Raw genomic sequence first — 19600 nt, forward strand, 5'->3', positions numbered from 1 at the left:
GCCTCTGCGAATGTTGAACAAATTAGAATATATCCAAGCTTCTAAGAAACCTGCTTTTTAAAATAGGAACCGAATATCAAAATATCATATGCTGAGGTTCTCCGAGACTAAAGGAAACCGCACAGCTGCGATTCCGACACCTTTAAAGCTACCACAATCCCTAAAAATCCCTTTATAGATCACCTGCACCACTTCACAACATGGTGTGGCTTGTGTCCTAAAAGAGAAATGATTCACATCAGACGTGCACTATGTACAGTTGCTTTGCTTCTTTTTTATTCATTTCTTTACGTCTCTGATGTACAGTAGTGTTATTAGAGAATAAGATGACCAAAAGGCACAAATTCACAATAAAAGAAAGAAAAGAGGAGACAAGTTAACAGGAGTGAGAGAGAAAGAGCAATAGAGAGATTTAAAAACAGTTTGGGACTATGGAATCATTTGGTTTCTTCATACTCTGATTATAAATCAAGGAATCTAACAACAGTTATCTATGAGATTGTCTCTGTTAAACCATATTCTCTCACAAGTCTGTATGTTCGGGCTCTTAAAATGGACCTACTGTCAATATCTGTTTGGAAACAACCATGTTTTTTAATTTTTCTTTTGTTGTAGCTCATTTTTCTGTGTAGCTTTAAACTGCCAACACTCCAGACGTTGAAGCTAATCTAAATTGCAGCGTAATAACCCTTGGACCCCACATCGCTAACAACAGGAGGGCAGAATCCAACGTGGCTCCACTTTGGAGGGCGAATCCATCAGCTAATGAAGTGAATCGGCGAACCGACCCGAGCTGCCGTCACATGTTCCTTTTTTTCGGTGAGAGAGGCGAGCCAAGTTCAGAGACTGACAACAGAGGTACAACAACATTCAGAACAGAAATATATATTCATACACTGTCCTGCCAATGAGACGTGGTCCCTGTGAGGGATTAATGTGAGGACAGCTAGTGGTGGACAAGGGTTTCTGCTTTTACTTTCGTTTGTCTCCACCAAATACAAACCACACAACCACTCAGCTCCTCACTGCTTTGCCGGAGTGTCTGCCCCATCTATAACAATATATGTATAAATGCTTTTTTTTTTCTTTTTTAAATGACTACAGCTGACATTATTCTTCAAAATCAACACTAAATTTTAGCAACTATAACCCCACACGTCCTCACAGTGACACTTCTGTGAGGAGTCGTCGTTATCTGTATCTGCTCCATATTTAGCAGTGGAATAAGAAGGATCAAGTGTAAAGGGGGGGGGGGGGGGGGCTGCAGGTTTGGCAGGACAGTCTCATTATATATGTGTGTTCATCTACATTAATTTATTTACTATTTACAAAGTCAGTACATACAGTACATCCACATATCTCCATGACTCCGTCGGTAGCCCCACAGATACAGAGTGAGATTCTTGATGGACACAGAGGTGGAGGAGTGAGACATACAGATCCAGTGGTCTCTTCAAAGAGGAGGCAACAGGGAAATAGTTTCAGCTATAATAGTTGCCCCCTTTCTTTTTTCGCCTTATTATCTTGCTATCTGTCAAGCGAGGCACGATTTTAGTCCCAAGTCTTTTCAAAAGCCAAAACAAAATTGATCAAATATCAGGTCAAAGAGTCATTTTTTTTGGTGGGGGGGGTGGCGTGATATTTTCAGATCAAGACTGCACTTAGTGTGGTTTAGAACCAATAATTATAAATGGAAAGCCCATGAATGAAACAGGTTTTTTTCTTTCTTTTTTTTTTTAAATAGTTTTACTCTATTATTCTACTGTAATATAAAAATGATTAAGATACATTTCCCAAAACAAAAATAAATATATTTTTAGTAATCTTCTGAGTCTATTTTATTTACAGGAGATTTTGAAAAAATGATTAAGTTCTTTAACTAATTAAAGAATGAAAAAAAATCAATTATTTAACCTGTCAATATCAGCAAATTAGGGCAAAAGAATGAATCTTTTTGAACATCTTCTGTGTAAAAACGTCGACACGGATCTCATTCGGAGGCAGTTCTTTATATATTAACCATAGGGGCATTCAGCATTATGTTGGCGGCTCTTTGACATAATCTGTTGCTTGCTCTTGGAAGGTTTCCACACTGTTAAAATATACGGTCGACGTGATGCAAACGGAAGATGGAAAATGAGGAAAACGACAGCAACTCAAGACAAAGGAGGCCAGACGGGCTTCAACGCGAGGGAGGTCTGCTATCTCGCGCTTCTTTCCCATGCAGCATCGGCCCTCTGCAAAGACACCTGCCGCTGTATACCACTCATATGCACTCTTCACACTCATGCATATACCGAAAAACACCAAAACGCACAAATACGAATGACAAAACTTCAGATGCCAGCATGGGGAAACACATTAAAACCAGCATTTCACAAATGATTTATCAACAGCTTATCCGCTCTTGACTCTCAGCTCGGGCTTTTGCGTGGCTAAAAAAAAAACCTGATCTCCCGATGGGAACAAACATATAGGTTTGCACTGACAAAAGAGAAACCACAATTCATGATAGTTATTGCTCTTGCTGGATAAAAAAAACATTTATCCACTGGAGATGACACAATAGGGGACGCGTGCCACCGTTGGACGAAAAAAGAGACAGTCCTTAACTCATTTATGTTCGTTGTCACCTCTTAAGGTTTCCATTGCAGAGGGACTCACCATCTATGTGCATCCTTTGTAAACTATGTCTCTCGTTGTATTTATGCATTGCCCCCCCCTGTAATTACTGCATGTTCAAGCAGCCTGAGCAGCCTGTTGAAACTCAGGAGCTAGAAACGATTTGATTTAAAAAGAAAAATATGGCTGGAAACCTTGATGTCCTAACAATGCTACAGAAACGCACACAAGCACACAAACGGCAGCGTTGCACACACAGAAACACACAAAGCAGCAGAAAAACTAACAAATGCCTCTGCATATGAGGGCGGGTGCGGGGGAAAGGAAAAAAAAAAATCCTTTTCTGATGATCAGAAGCTAAAGAGCAGGGACAATGCAACACTCAAAAGTAAATTAGAATCCCAACTATGCGGTTGGGGTTTGCAGACTTACAAATCTATTCGAACAAAAAAAATAAAGGAATGACGGCATGAAGCGAATGGAGAGGAGGTCCTGTGACACGGAATGTGAAATAAAAATGATTAAATCACAGGATCTAAATGCAACACTGAGCAGACGAAGCTTCATCAGGAAAAATAAACACAGACAAACTTACAGAACTTCATTTTAAAAACCCTGTTAATATATATTTATATACTTCAATACAATTATTTACCTCCCCTGTTATACTTTATACTGTATATATACACCACTGGGATATCGCGAGTAGAAATACATCCTAAATGGCAGAGATGAATGACTCTGCGCTCTCTGGATTTTAACAATTCTGAGAGAGCGAGGACGGACTGACGAGATCTATAATGTTGCTACCGGAGGCCTCAGAGTGTTTAACCAGACGGGGACACTAGATGGGGGGGGGGGGGGGGGGGGGGGGAATAAATGAGGAACAGATGGGAATCAAATAAACAATGAGGCGGAGGCAATCAGCTGAAAACTGGGAGTATACTGGGTCCAGGTCCCTGAAAACCAGACTGTACTGCGGGAGGTGGGTTTCGGACCGGCCGGTCAGACTTTATGTCAGTTGAGGGAAAGGGAGGACGTGAATCCGCTGGTGTCAAGGTATTCTGGTCTGAAAGATGAGAGAGAAAGAGATGGGGGAGAGCATCAAAACACGGGTCTTCTATCGTCTGTTGGTCTGGCAGGTTGTCTCGGTACATAACTTGTCCTACACTGAAAAACTGACTGGCAGAGTAAGCAGCTGCTAAAATATTTATACAATGTGAACAAAAAAAGCTCAAATTACTCCAATTTAGTCAGATCGTTCTTCAAATAATAAGAAAGTTAATCAGGTAAAGATGGCCTGTTGCCCAAAGGCGAAAAATATCAGCCACTCTAATGTTCCACATAGGTTACTGTGCGATTCTGCTCACCTGATGAGCAGCAGCATTCACAGTCCGACACAACCTCAGTCCTCTAGAGCCACCATCCCTTTCACCGGGTCCTTCACTCTCATCTGACGCACATAAGAAAGAGAGTGTACACAATGACATTCATTAGCTCGGTAGGCGTCCATCTGGAGGTGTCCTCGCTGCCTGTCTGGTGTTAGATTATGACTGAATTACTTGGGTTTTACTGAAGTGTTTGTGCTCACAATCTTCTTGAATCTGTCCTCTGTTGGCTTACCTCATCTAGCTCCTTACGTGTCTGTTCCTCCATGCGACGGATGTCGTCCATGTTCAATTCGATCCACTTGTCAATCCAGCAGAACAGCTGACGGTGGAAATTAGTGAACAAGCGCTTTTCTTGCTGTCAAACAACAAAGTACAACAAAAAAAGAGGTTATCGCGTGGCTGAATTTGAGCCCGTTTTATTTTGAACATCAGATAGGTTTATTTACACCTTGCTTTACTCTGCTTATCCCCTAGACTCGAGTTGAATCAGCCCCGCACACAACCATTCATATTAAAATCGCGGGCCACACTAACATTAAACTTTCAAATTAAGGCGAGGGCCACAAACTATCCTCCCGCGGGCCGCAGTTGGCCCGCAGGCCGCGAGTGTGAGACCTCTGCCCTAGAGGCTGGTGCAGCACATGGGTGCAGTTAATGATAATAGTGGTACTTTTCCGCTAATACCACAAGCTGTCAGGATGTACTTAAAGGGATAGTTCACCTCTTTTGACATGAAGCTGTATGACATCCCATATCAGCAACATCATTTATGAACATTGACTTACCCCCTGCTGTGTCCTGTGAGCCGAGTTCCGGCCTCGTTTTGGCGTCGACGAAAGTAGTCCGGCTAGTTGGCTGGGGTTTAAAAAATAAAGCGTTTTGCTTCTCAAAATAATATGCGTTCAAAAGAGTAATACATTTGCATCACAAAATCGTTCTCCAGGAAAAAAGTCAGACCTCACAATCGCTTGGTGCTATTTTCTCTCCTTTTCCTGGTGAACGATTTTATGATGCAAATGTATTTTGAATGCATATTGAACGCATATTGTTTTGAGAAGCAAAACGCTTTATTTTTTAAACCCCAGCCAACTAGCCGGACTACTTTCGTCAACACCAAAACGAGGCCGGAACTCGGCTCACAGTACGCAGTTGGGGGTAAGTCAATGTTCATAAACGATATTGCTAGTATGGGATGTCATGCAGCTTCATGTCAAGAGGCAAACTATCCCTTTAAAGCAAGCCCAACCATCCTTAACACTAACACACACATATAACTGAAACATTATCCAAGAAGGTTCATTACTGGAACACATTTCCTGACTTAACCAACTACACGTCTAACGGTGGCTGAGCCTGACCCGTGTCTTCTTGGACGTCGTAATGACGAAGTGACTCACAGTCAACGAACCTTTTGAATGAAGCTCTCCACTTTATTTTGCAGGCCCCACCACTTGAATTTGACAGTGACCAGTTTGTAGGCACACATGTGCGGGCAGTCTTTCTTGTTGGGAAGCTCCTTCTGCAGGTAAAGAGACACACGCACGCATCAGTGTTTGCGTATTGAACTGAGCGTTGTGGGCTCATTGTTTCCACTCATACTTAACATTCACAAGCAGCTGCATTCAGAGCTGTAGCCACGATGTCAGAAAGCCCAACGTTAGGAGCCCACCATGTTATTGACTAAAGAATTAACAAAAACCTTTTGAAGCTTTTCTTGTTTTTCCTTGTTGATACATGCTCATTCCAGGCTTTTCCTACACTACCTATCAACTGGAAGGCAAATCCTAAAACCTTAATTTGTAAAATCTGCTCATAATTGTTTTTACATTATCAACTACTAAAACTAATTTAAGGGAACTGATACTCGAGATCGCCTCAGTGACTCCAAACCAAGCTGTGGCCGTGAACATAACTACATTACGACAAAATGTTTTTTTTTTTCAGGGAACACTAGCTAATAATCATAGTTGCTAAGCAACAGCTATCAGTGCAAGTGGTGTTTCTTTATTTTCATGGTTAGATGTGTTTGGTTATAATATAGTCTGCTGCAGCTTCAAATGTGACTAAACATGAGGAATTGTTCCCAGAATGGTTATGAATTGCGACGGGTGCTGATCCAAAAGGACAAAAAGACGACTGAAATGGTCAACGCTCTCAGTGAGGTCTGTAACACCGGTGGTATTGCACAGGAGCAGAAATGAAAGGCCGCAGCTTTCTCTGATCCACGTGTGGGTGGAACCCCTTTCAAAGGTCAGCTGGGGACCTGCTTCATGCGACATAGTGGGAAACCAAGTCGTGGTTAGAAGCAATCAAAACAGCAACCACCGAAACGTGTACGTAGATGTATGGTAAATGGTCAGTTCAGTGCATTTATATTCTGCTTTTATCTAGTCTCGTTGACCGCTGTATCGCAAAACCTCTACGCAGATACACGAACATTCATCAAAACACCACAAACAGTATGAATGAAGTTCTAGTTTAGATATAAAAATCACAGTGCATCTGAACCCAGACAGTTCTTTTAAATCCTAAGATAAAGAACAAAAATGCAGGTGCATTGTATTTCTATTCTATAACATATAGTATATAATATATATTCAGACCCTCCATAAAGCATGTCACCTCTTCGTTGGTAAATATCCATTTGTTCACAAATAGAAGAAAAAAGCTTTTTTTAAAAAGCAATTAAAGTTTTAAATGATGAATCCATCGGGCCGCTCTTTCGAGAAGTTTCTTCGCTATGATCCACTCCCTTACCAGTGGCCTACCAGAAACCAGAAACTAGAAACAGACAGCTGCGCTGAGGAGAGCCAAGGGTCCATCCTCTGCTGCTGCTGTGCAAAACTGATTGACTTAACTGTGAGCATTATTATTCTCTCCACCAAAAGACTATACCTTCCAGTCTGGTCCTAGAGGCCCTCGTCCCGTCTTCGCCGACTTGAACCTGCAAGGATCCTCCTCTGGCTTGTAGTCCTGAGGTGAGACACCAGAACAAACTCAATGCATAAGGGGACACACAAACCAAAGGAAGTGCTGCAGTCACCTCAACGTGAATGTTTTGCTCACATATTCACCTTTGGCTCCACTTGGGTTCTGTCGGCAATGTCAATATAGACTACATCCACCTTCTTCCAGGTTTCTGCATCCAAACCATGTACCTAAAACAGAACCACAGAGCAGAGGATCGTCTTCGCATGCCATACAATATCTTATGGAATCGATTCAGTGATTAACGGAGAAACATTCTGCGAGGAGACGATCAAACAGAGTTACAACAAACTTTAAACAACGAAAGCCATCTGACGGCTCCACAGTTTGCGATCGTCTTTACTAACGTTTTCCTGGTGTCCCGAGTCAGGTTTGTGCCACGTTTCAATCTTGATCAGGAAGTTATCTTTCATGTACTCGTTCTGCAAAGACAAAAGGAGTCATCCTGAGCAAGGAAGAAAGACTTATGCCCCGGTATAATATGTGAAAAGCCATAAAAAGTACAAGTAATATGGGTCAGAGTCCTGCTCTCATGCACACATGCACCCGCACGTTCACGGTGTCTAACTAACCCTTCTGACGTGTGTCACTGAAAAAGATCACATTTCTCTCTCAGCTTTCAGGTTAACCTACTCCTTCTATGTGCATTAAAGTGAAGTGTGTCCTTTATGTTGCTCTCTGAAGTCTTTCAAGCAAACACACACACACACACACACACAGAGGCAATACTCACAGTGATAACTGCAGAGCCGGATGAGGAAAAGCGTAGGGGCACATAAAGACAAACACAAAACAAAATTAAACCAACTAAAGAACATTTCCAAACAACACAATTGCTGTATTTCGCAGCCTCCAGAAGTCACCGATTCTTGTCCGTGAGAACGTAGGACGCAAAAACTCGGGTTATGCCTTTGACTTTGTTTGTGTGACAGATGGCAGCTGGCAGCCTGTGTGAGCGTGTAAACGCAGCCTAAAGGGCTCGAGTGATTGCATGGTCCTTCTGGCTGGACGTATAGTAAATTATTCAGCTCTACCTTCAAGGCGACAGAGACCCAGAGGCATCCAGAGGGAAGACAGAGGGAGCGAGAAGTATCCATGACACCTAGACAGTGTCTTTGATCTGAAGTCGTATGAGTCACTTGTATCCGCACTTTTTTAAGGATCAAAATAAATATGACATTGAGCACCACTATATCCTTTATTCCACTATAAATCAATGAGTGCGTTTACATGCACACAAGTAACCTGGTGATGACTATATTTCTGGAATATCCCGGTTATGTGATGGCGATGTAAGCATTACGTTCTAGTTTAAAAAAAAAACAGCATGCGGTCTTGTCCTGGATATGTCAACAGGAGTACACGAACAGAAACTGAACATTCTCTGCAGGCAAAGACCATACGGGCTGGAATGGTGACGCATCCAGATGTAAACTATATAAAGACGATGACAAACCCAGAAACTTTCTCATCCGTTTGGTGAAACCCAAATCCTGAATACAATCAAAATCCGGAAACTGCTGCAAAAACTTTCAGGCTGGGGTGTCTATTTTTGAAAAAAGGCCTTTTTGTATTAAAACGCAAGCTTCAGAAATATGCCACAAACCAAGGCTGCACTTGCTGTATGTGAGTAATACTGAGAAACACCGTCATTACTTTGCAGGGCTGTGAGTATGTTGTGTGTGTGTGTGTGTGTGTATACGTGCCTGTGCGACAGTATGGGTATGCGTTCCAGGCTTTCTCGTGGATGTTCAGAGCTGAGGCTGGAGCCAACATTCTGACGAACGACGGCACTTTACTTCGGGACAGAGGAAGGAAAACAGAATTTTTATTTTACATTTGTTTAATTTGTGGTATTTTAGCCATACTTATTTAACAAAATCTCACTGGGAGAATTAGATCAAAGTACAGTTAATATCAGAACTATTTTAGAGTTTGATTATGCGGGAAGGGGAAGGCGTGCATGGTCAAAACACACCCTGCAGTGTCAGGGTTCTGAAATGGGATCTATTACGGCTGTTTCCAGCTCCAAACTTTTCATTATGGGACTTCAAAGTAATAGAGTAGTTTTGCACAATTCACAATTGAGGAATTTTGTTTTTTTTTAAATCCTTATTTATCGTATACTGTACAGGTTTCAGCTAGAATCCAATCTAAATGATAAGAGTTGATATCAACGTTTGTGTGTTCGTTACATGCTTATTGTGTGTCATGAGTTTTAGGAGAGACCTGGAGAGCTCCGCCCACTGCAGAATAACCGCAAACTGACAAAACTGATTTAGAAAATATCCCCATATGTTTGACAAGATCAATCACTGCAAAAACTCCGCACACGTGCAAATATGAAAAAACAAGTCGCCCTGATTGATCATCTTTAGTAAAAATGACCTATAAACGCAGCTCACATTTTCATATTCTTCCTCTTTGTTTTCGACCACCTGGAACACTCACGTGGTAATTGCAGCATGTATTTGCATGTGTTATGTGCACTAGCAAAGCACACCCTCCTAAAGCTTGTTTTTTTTTTTGCCACATTTATAACATAGTCTCCCCTGGGTTTAGTCTTTTGCTAAGCTAAGCTGCATACTGCCCATAGCTTCAAATGTAGCTGTTCCACTCATGATATCAGTCTTGGGTTTTTTGTCTTTGTTGATGGGTACCAAATAAGCATATTCCCCAATGTGTCGAGCTAGTTCTGTCATCCAGTGTTAATTTTTTAGCCTAATTTAACTGAATTAGTTTACCAGCTGAAGTTGACCTTAAAGTTAGGGGATAATGGCGCAAAGTGCAAAAAAAAAGTATGAATGGATTTAAAGCAAGACACAACGATGCCTCAAGGGATAAATGAAGGAATTTTCTTCGATTAAACTTTCTATGAACCCCTGCATCCTCTGCCACACACCACCTGCTGTGTAAATGCTTACCTCTGCAAATGGTAGATTTTGTGTGTGTACTGTCCCTTCTCTCCATCTTTCTCATAAGGTTCATTTTTTAGCACCTCCACTCCCTCACCTCCACCCGTCTCATTTTTGCTGGCTTCGGCCACCGAGTAAAGCTGGCCAACCTGGTACTGAAGAGCAGAGTGAAAAAGAAAAGAAAAAAAGAGGTTAAACCAAAGTAAAAAACACATTTTAAGAAATAACAGAAGACTGCACACAGAACAAAAAGTGATTGATTTTTTTAATGACATTTTAATAGGAAAAAATCTTGAATATATATTTTTATATATATATATATATATATATATTTATATATATATATATATATATATATATATATATATATATAAACAAGTCATCACTGTATTATGGCTGAATTTTGAAGATTGAAATGCCAGTGCGTAAGTATGCTGAGCACAGCTGAGCATGCACCTGCTTTTAGAGCAGAAAACATTTTACATTGTAAATTAACTCTAACACAACGTCAAAAGGGACACATGGTAATATTATGTGCACATTTTCTATTCTTGAATGTGTTTGATGTGTCCGAACAAAAACCATACAGAAGTTTTCTTTGGATATAGATTGCAGTGAAGAAGTGCATTCCAAATTTGAACGCACTGCCAGTTGACTGTCTTATCAGTACACCGCCGTTTGCTGAGCTGTTGCTGAGAGACAATGGTAAGCTGAGAAATTTGAACCTCTTTTAAATGAGCTGTGCCTGTAAAGAATAATTATACTCTTTTGTGGTATTTAAAAAAAAAAAAAAAAGAGTTTGTGTGTGTGGGGGGAGTTATATAAATACTTAAACAGGGCATTTGGATCAAGTCACCACCAGAACAGGTTGAAATTGGTGTCGTCCTTCTCTCCTCTTTCTCCTTCTCACATCCCACTCTTTATCTCATCCCCCATCTTCCTGATCCACAGTGTGCATGTGATTTTTTAAACACAGGACAATAGCTTCTTTCATTTCTTAATCACCTCTAATCCATCATATAATCACTGCACAAAGCTGGACCGGAGCAGACTTACAACACCACTAAGATGGAATGAATCAATAGAGTCTGAATTATTCTTTTGTTTTCACAGGAGAGAAATTGCAGATATTCTTTGTTATTCCATTGTTTGTTAGTGTGTAATGCCCTTCTGTAAAATCAGGCTATGAAAGTATAATCAGTTACACGTTTACACAAAGTTTTGTCTCCTATGGTAGTCTGTGTGCTTCACCAGAGACAAATCCAAGAATCAGTTGTTCTTTGATATGACAGCTAAACAAAGTATTTTCTACTGCGTAATTACATTTCTAAGTACAAGGATGCAATAGCTTGTTTCAGACAGTGGGGTATTTATTTATTTTTTTTACTGGGAAGGTTAGTTACATAATCAAAATGATAGTTTAAGCTTGACGGTGAAACGGAAAGTCTGAAATGTTTCCTTAGACTCTTGCTTCTCCTTCACGTTGAATGGGGTGATTTCTTGTGTTGCCAGATATATTTCTGGGTGTGTTGCTTTGCTTTGCTAGCATGGCTTTCAGGGGAAAGTTGAGAAGAATTCAGCTTTTTTTCAACAGCAGTTGTTGCTGCAGTTCCAAACGTCGGGCCTGTCGGACTGAAATGTGTTGCGTCCGTGTGAATCTTTGCTTTCACAGCTTCAGAAACACACATCTTCCTGTCGTAGCACTATTCTGCCACTTGGGGACAATGTTAATCATATGTTGAGATAAAGGCTACTATTGCTTTTATTGCTGCCGTTGTTGGTCCTTTAACGTTTGTTTTGCTGTAGAAAAGGCAGAAGTCAGTGAATAAAGAGCCACTTTGTGGTCAATTGGTGCTAAGGGCTAAAAAGGATTAGATTGTCAACTGCAACTGTTGCCCGTGTTTTTCATCTTCGTTTCTCTGTTTGTTATTGATATTCTTGCTTTGTTCTCCTTTGCGATGAAATCTCCTTTTTGTCTGCAAAAATTTGGCTCCATTTAAGTTTTAAGCAATCCGCATAAAACCTATGTGTAGCATTGTGTCCAAGGGCTAGGTGCTGTTAGCTTTTGGGAGGCAGGAAAGTCCGACCAAAATTCTTTCCCATGTGAGTGAAAGTAACGCATATAAAAAAAACATACACACTAACAGGAATAAGCACATAGACTGCACAGTAATGTTGGAGCCCTTTTCCAAATTAAAATGGTAAATAATGTTGAATTTACAGTTTTTGGCAGTGTAATTGTCTGACGACACATCCACCTTTGGTGATTAGCAGATGCAGATTGATTTCATCGATTGTGCAACGCACACTGATCTGATATGCAGACTCAGGGCGCTGCAAATTCAAACCAAGACTTTAAATGCATACTGTCGATGGAGTGGCGTCCATCTAGATGTACAGAGTTTTTTGGAAGCCATCATGAAGATCTTGATCTTAAATTGTCCAAAAATAGAAAGTAAATAATTATTAACAAAAATGGTGAAAGGTCAATAAATGAATGCTTTATTTTTGCATGTGATGTTTTCCAATTAAAGTCGTTTTAAAAAAAAAAAAGAAAGAAAGAAAGAACAAAAGAAATACAAGAGTGACACGATGCATGTGCTGGAAAAATCATCATTGCACCACTTTATCTTCACCAAATAAACAGCTGTTTGCTGTTGTGTTGAAGTCGAAAATGTTGTAAGTTGAACCTCTCGGAGCAGATTTCTCTCAAACATTCCAGCAATGGTTCGTAAGCCACACAACGCTTCTGATGATTCCATAAAACTCAGAAATCATTAAAATTACATTTATGAGAGGATAGGGAAGTAAGGTGAAATTCTTGACCAAGGACTTGACCATCCATTTTGACTGGTGGTACCTGTGATCTGATTTTTGATAGCAAATACTCCAGCAAAATCAGTCATCAACACAGTGGCTTAGAATTTCTGCTTTGAATCTGCAGAGAACCACTGAGAGTCTCAGAGAGGAGGCGTCAGACAGCCTGTATGAAGCAATCCTGGCTTGATTTGCATGCTCCGTGAGGAACTGATAAAATGAGAAACCAGTATAAGCTGGGAAAATGATTGCAAGCTCGGAGGAGAAACAAAGAGGTGATGCTACTTGGTGTTTTTTGCTTTTGTTGAAAAGATGGCCGACATGCTCTGTTTCTAACTGTGATGGCACATAATCAGATTCTGTAAGCCTTCATGTCTTATCCAAAGATGTCAAACTAAAGCAGAGGGGGGGTTCAGTTTATTTGGAAAATTTGCATTTGTAGTGTCCCATCAAACATATCAAAGAGGACATGAGTTTGCGGTCTTAACTTTTTGGGCAACTCTTTTACAGATAGGGCATATCTATCAACTGGTAACTACATCTTTTTGGGTTTCCTCTCCGTTCCGCTATTTAATTGACATCTCCAGTGCTCAAGCAGTTAGTCTCTTGTGAGTGGGACAGGAGTTGTGGCGTCGGGGGGCCGGCTGGGAGCAGAGGCTTCTTGGCTGGAAGCCGGGAGCAGTTCAGAACGATGGAAAACGTTACTATTCGAAAACTTCCACTTCCACACGGCTTTATATAATTGAGCTTGTGGATCACATCAGTATAGTTCAGGCTATTGTGTAGCATATTGGAGAAAGAACAGGTATTTTCAGCTGCTGGTGGAAGGAGATGTGGGCAGGGCCAGATAAGTATATTCATAGACCCCCGCCTCCCAATTCACTGCATGAGGACAAAGGTGGAGAGTTGCAGGAGCAACAAAGCCTCCTGGATGACAGAGTTTGACCTTGGCTCGTGGGGTCAGTCTATTTTCAGTTATGCCATACCTTTCTGCTCTGATACAAATAAGGCACGGATAAAGCTTTCCCTCCAAAGATGGCTCTCGTCTAAAGGTTAACGCACAGGAAATCAATTTTTTGTGGAATTCTTCTGAGTTTCACGACACGGCCTCCACAAATAGAACAAATTTCACGTCAAATTACATCAACATGGATTTTGAGCAGCAACGAAATTATCCAAGACAAATCAAAAGAGAGATCAGATTTACTCTTTGGATGGCTGTGAACCTCTGTAGATCTTCTTTTGTGGTAAATAATGGAAGATTTCTGCTTCCAACAGTCAGCAGAGAGGAGCAAGGAGAATAAAAAGGCCCGGTGGGAAGTGAATGAAGGGCAAAGGGGAGGATAGATGGAGCACATTCTTAACTGCTCTCATACTTTATGAACAGTCTTTTACAGTGTCTTAATTGTAAAATAGGTGACGTGGAACCATATCCGGGCCTGCTGTTTGAGAGCTTCATCATGTTTATATATGATTAAAGAGGGAAGGGGTAAATAGATTGCAGCACTACACGGTATGGAAAAAAAATCAACAACACTTTGGAAATAAGTGAGACGAAATACCTAGACACCTATTAGTCATCGAATCAACCCTGAAGAACTCTGTATCCCAAAGTTGGTCATCCAACAGGACAGTGATCAGAAGCACATGAGCAAAACAAGTGGACCAAAACTCCTCCTCTGCGATGTGAGAGACTGATAAAGTCTTACAGAAAATGATTATTTCAAGTTTATAGTACGATTTATAGTTTTATTAACTATTGCAGCACGGGGTGTACTGAGTTTGTCACACGCTGCTTCTGCGTTTTGGCTTAGCTCTTTAATGAATACATTATGACCGGATCACTTTTTTATATGATATATGATATGCAAAGCCCTAGACTTTAAAGAGACTGTACTTTCCTTTGCATATAACTGCACTTTTTATTTAGTGAAGGAAAAAGGCACAACAGAGACAGCGGTATCAGAAATGTGTTTGTATGAAATTCAGCCCAAAGAAAACTCTCTTTAGTTGAGCGACTGCAGACACAATTCCTTTGGGCTGTAAATCAAGACTTTAAATTGACGCTTGAGATTTCAGACCAGATTTTGTGGCGGGCAAAGGGAAGCTTATCAGAAACAAATCTGGAAACCAACGTGGATATTATTTCATGACTCCTACGTTGCTCCATCAGCATTCACATCATGATCGTCCGTGAAAAGCATAAATAAAATGCGTCTGTTGCCATTTTAGGTCAAAAGCCTGCAAACAGACAGTCAAACTCGTTCGGTTTGAATGAAAAATAAAGGATGACCCGTCGGGATGTTTTCTATTCTCAGATACGGCCTCTTGAAGTCACTAATGTGGCTTTGGCGTGGCGCGGTTGAGCACTCGAGCACTAACTGGCGCTTCATATTCGTGTGTGTAAAGAGAAGATTAACTGGTTTAAATGATAGTTTGGTCAAATTACTAGATTACAGTATTACTGCATTAATCCATAACTATGAAGCAAAGTGCAGGGGCCGGGTGAACATGTGATGTCATGGAAGTAGTTTCAGGTAACTAATTTGAAATGCAGGCCTGAACAGGGCAGCGAGCAGCAGCGTAAATGATGATGAGGCAGAGAGCAGGGACAGTGAAAAACACTCTGTGTTGATTCAACGCTCCGTTTGAATGGGACGGCCGCTCGCAGCCGCTTTAAGATGTTTCTACAAGACTTTTTTTAAGGTGGCCACATTTGTGTTTTCTGTGCTTTGAGTGGATTCTTGATATTCATCTGAAAATGTGAAAGCTCGGTCAGATTAATTGGACAGCAAATTTAACCTGAACGCACAGAAAAAGAAGCTCGAACGACGCGAGGTACTACGTGTGCTTCACTTTTCATAAGAACCAAAGAGAAGAAAAAGGACAAAAAGAGTTGCGACGTGCAACTCTGTTTAGCACAGACACACAAACAAACACACACACTCTCTAAAATACGACGAGGTATTGAACTTACCTCTTCCACAGAGATAGGAAGAATCACTCGACTGGAAGAGAAGGGGAAAAAAAGAGAAAGTTACACCAAATTGTTGCTAACCCTCAAATTACAGCGCAGTCTTATGTTTTGACACAAAACTAAATTCAATTCATAACATAAAGAAATGACCAAAACATTGATCAAGCCACTAATATCCACATGGCTGTATTTTGGCAGCTTGAACTCGGTATAAATGTATTTGCCTGGAACAGATCTGTGATGCAGCTTTTAGGTTCATTCGATTTCACGACAGCGGCGCCGTCGTGTTCATTCATTCATTGACTCATTCATAACTAATTTAGTCTCAAACATTTTTCTTTCTCACCGCCGTGCTTAAATAAGGGCATCGGGGACTGGCTGACGAGTTACCACATAAGTGCTACATCACCACCAGCTGTGGACATTACTTTCCAGTAAATTTGCTCTTGGCTCAAAATGACACAAGAACAAATTTGTTTTTGTGCACAGCTGACCGAGTGGCAACAGGCCCAAAGAAAGTAAAGTGAAAAGCAGAAGTAAAGCATACAACATGGAGCGTACAAACACATATGATGCACTTTGCAAAATGCAAACCATTAGCTGCAGAAATATATTTTGTTCACAGTTATGGTGATTGGTTGATGATGCTCGGCTAAGTAATGAAGCCACGGGGGATTCGGCGCTGGTGAATTGGTAGAAAAAGACAAATTCTTGTAGTTTGGTGTAAATGACAAGATAGGATTTAAAATCACAAGAAAATTCAATCATAGACATTGAAAACGATGATGAATATTTGACAGGTCCATGTTTAGTTGAATAACCTTTGAACAGCATCAGTCACATCAATAGGTCCAAGTCTTTGGGCTGATACTTACGGCCACGTTGCACCTCACAGATCTGTCCACACACATAGCAGAGCTGACAGGTGCACACATGTACACGCGTGCAAATCCACGCGCCACATCTGGCCTCTGTTGTGTCATTCACAATGTTGCCGAAGCTTAAAATTCTCTGACCCTCGCCCATCTCATACTACGCAATGCACGTGCCAAGTATGCAGCTTTGTTGATTGTGTGAAGTGTGCCGAAATTCCCGTAATCCCGTATCTTACTTGCCACTGAATGTAATCTGGGTCTGAGTCCCATGTAGGCAGACACTGAATGGGAGCCCAGATGCTCTAATGTCGAGTGGCAGTATTGAAATATGAATAATCAGAATACAAAAATGGTATTGAGTGGACTGAATTAACAGCACTGACACTTCTTGTTCGGGAGGGTGGGGGGTGTAATTGTTCAAGTTTGGAATTCTGACAGTCACTTTAAGACATTTACTGTTCATCTTTGTTTTGGAGACGCTGTATCCCAAACAACTGTTGCACTAAAGTGATAGAATCCAGTCTGAAGAGGTTTCTCGTCTCTCCAAGTCTCCTTGGTCTAAAGGAACTAAATGGAAGATCGGGTGTCTCTCTGTTGCTTCAGAAAACAAACACCCCTTTCTGCACGGCTCTTCTTCTTTGTCCTTGTCCTCACTTCTGTTTTTCACTGTCTCTCCTGTTTCTGCTTTTATTGCGTAAACTTTTTCACACAGTACAGGGTAAAGAATCCTCTGTAATGTGCTGTGCCGATACAGAAGCTAAAGGGAGGGATTTGGATCAGTGGTTCAGGTGGGCACGGCAGAGTTCAAACAAGCACCTCCGGACCTCCTCTGTGCTTTCCTCTGTGTTTGTGTGGGTACGGGCTTCTCGTCGTGCCGCGTGTTGACAGTGCGTAAGTGCATTCAGCCTTTAATCGTGACCGATTTAATTATTTTCTAGCCCACTGCTGAGGCCCAGTCTCTCCCTAATCACTCCAGATCTTTAGCCATGCCATCACTCTGATCCTTCTTTTTTTTCTTTTCTTTTCTTTATAGTGTGGAACCCTTTATTGATTTAACACATGTGATGAGAAAGCAGACAGTAATTGGTGTTGAGAAATGTCGGCCCATTTAAAATCCACTGAGATTTGTCAAGTTTAGAGTTCAGGAAGTTGCCAGCAGCTGCTATGTGTGCCACTTTCAGAGCTTTAGCTCTGACCTTGCCACAACTGGAATGAAAAAAAAAATCCAAAAAGACCTTTTGAATAAAATAAAGAGGACAAAAAGGTGTGGACCACAGACTGAGGACCTCTTTTTTTTTGCACAGCTTACTTAGTTAACATGAGTCTGATGTTCTGACACCAATAAGAAGCTTGAAAATCAAGCAGTCATTAGATTTTTATTCATTTAAACCCAATAGGATCCCAATACACCTGCTATCCGTTAGCTTTGCCCTTTCTCTGAACACCAGCTGATTGGAGGCCTCGGTTCTCCGTACAGAACACAGAAGGCCCAGAGAAAACAGCGTCTTAGGACGATGTGTCAGAAATCCTTCCCCTTAGCATGCAAAAAAAATGTATGTGCCACTTGGTCCCACGAGGCCCAGCGTCTGACTGGCGCGTCGAAACCTCGCAGTTTGCCCTTTCTGCCTCCTCCTCTACCTGCCCACCCCACAGCTCCTCTGCTCCCCGCATCCCTTCGGCCTGGGCCGTTCAGAACCTCGCCATCTCCATTCCCCCACAGCTAAACCCTGAATGCTCCGTCGCTCGTTTCACCTTCACCATAGCGCATCAATAACATGGCCACGGGGACGGACGCTGGCACGGCACGGCACGGCACGGTCGAGCGCGGCGCGGCTTATGCCGGCCATGTCTGCCTCAGCACCACCGCTCCTCTCAAGCATCCGTCATTATAGCAGCTCAGCGAAAATAATTTAATGTTACTGTTCGACACGGTGAAAGCCCGACTTGGAGGCTTGCGATGCGCGATGTGAAGGGCATAGCCATGCACCGGCTGCTGATGCAACTGTACAGCCGCCGCTATTTACTTTCATTCAGTCCGCGATTGAACGCGGTGTTAAGAGGAAATCGATCACGGACACGAAGGCAGGCACTGATGTCGGCATCACCCTGGACGCTCTCCTCTAATTCCCCTCCCGGGCCACCGCGGCCACAATGTCAGCGCAGCGAAACCAGACGCATCAACGCTCTGTCACACGCACGCACACATACACACGCTCGTACGTGCACACAAGGCTACTTACTATTCCTTTATGAGCATTTTATTTTTATTTTTTCTTTCCGGCGAAGTAGACCTATATCCCAGAGGGGAACGGCTCCAAACGGCTCCAGAAACAGGGTCGATTCCTCCCTCCGTTATAGTTGCTTATTCCTCCGCTTGATTCTCTCCCACCTCTCCCCCTCTATGTCATTCTACCTCCACAGTCGCTTATTTTCTTCAAATTCACTTCCTGATCGGGGCCGCGGCGCGGCGTTGCTGTTGCGCGCAAAGCACCGAAGCCTGTGCAGAGAGGAAAACACACTGAAAACGATGGTACAGCCGGGGAGTGGTCACCGGCGAAGGGGCTGGATCCACACAGGGACATCCTGTTTGAATCCTATGGATTCACGAAAGACTTTTAAGTGAACTAAAAATTGATTAAATATATGTATTACACAGATAAAGCAAGTAAAAAAAAGCAAAAGCTCAGATAATTAGAACAGTAGAATACAGTTTACTGATGGGGGCCCAGAAAATGCAACACAATAAATTATTTTTAGTATGATATGAAGAATGAACAAGTCTGTTGAATGACACGAAAAATGTCAGAAACTGTTGCGTCATGAATAAGGCTGTACCAAAACTAACGGCTGTGTAGCCCAACCAGATTCACCGCAGGACAACATAAACTTACAACACAAGCTGCCTAAACTAGCCTCCCTGAACCGTTTTTCTAAAGAGTGTGCGACACACTGCGTCATCGTGACAGCGGTGACGTAGAGGCGTATGAAACGGGGACTACCGATGGCACAGACCAG

General features: G+C 41.8%; 1 protein-coding gene across 1 annotated transcript; it reads right to left on the reverse strand.

Annotated features, from left to right (window-relative positions):
- Positions 1 to 254: 254 nt before the first annotated feature.
- Positions 255 to 19102, reverse strand: pitpnab (phosphatidylinositol transfer protein, alpha b). The gene is made up of 12 exons (XM_075487562.1): positions 18826 to 19102; positions 15711 to 15741; positions 9926 to 10071; positions 8708 to 8799; positions 8649 to 8656; positions 7349 to 7423; positions 7088 to 7171; positions 6909 to 6986; positions 5422 to 5532; positions 4246 to 4368; positions 3993 to 4075; positions 255 to 3691 (listed from the first exon to the last, which is right to left on the reverse strand). Exons 1-11 carry the CDS (start codon positions 18840 to 18842, stop codon positions 4028 to 4030), a joined length of 813 nt encoding a protein of 270 aa, XP_075343677.1. The 5' UTR covers positions 18843 to 19102; the 3' UTR covers positions 255 to 3691; positions 3993 to 4027.
- Positions 19103 to 19600: the final 498 nt, after the last annotated feature.

The sequence above is a fragment of the Odontesthes bonariensis genome, chromosome 16 (genome assembly GCF_027942865.1).
Source record: "Odontesthes bonariensis isolate fOdoBon6 chromosome 16, fOdoBon6.hap1, whole genome shotgun sequence".
Lineage (NCBI taxonomy): Eukaryota > Metazoa > Chordata > Actinopteri > Atheriniformes > Atherinopsidae > Odontesthes > Odontesthes bonariensis.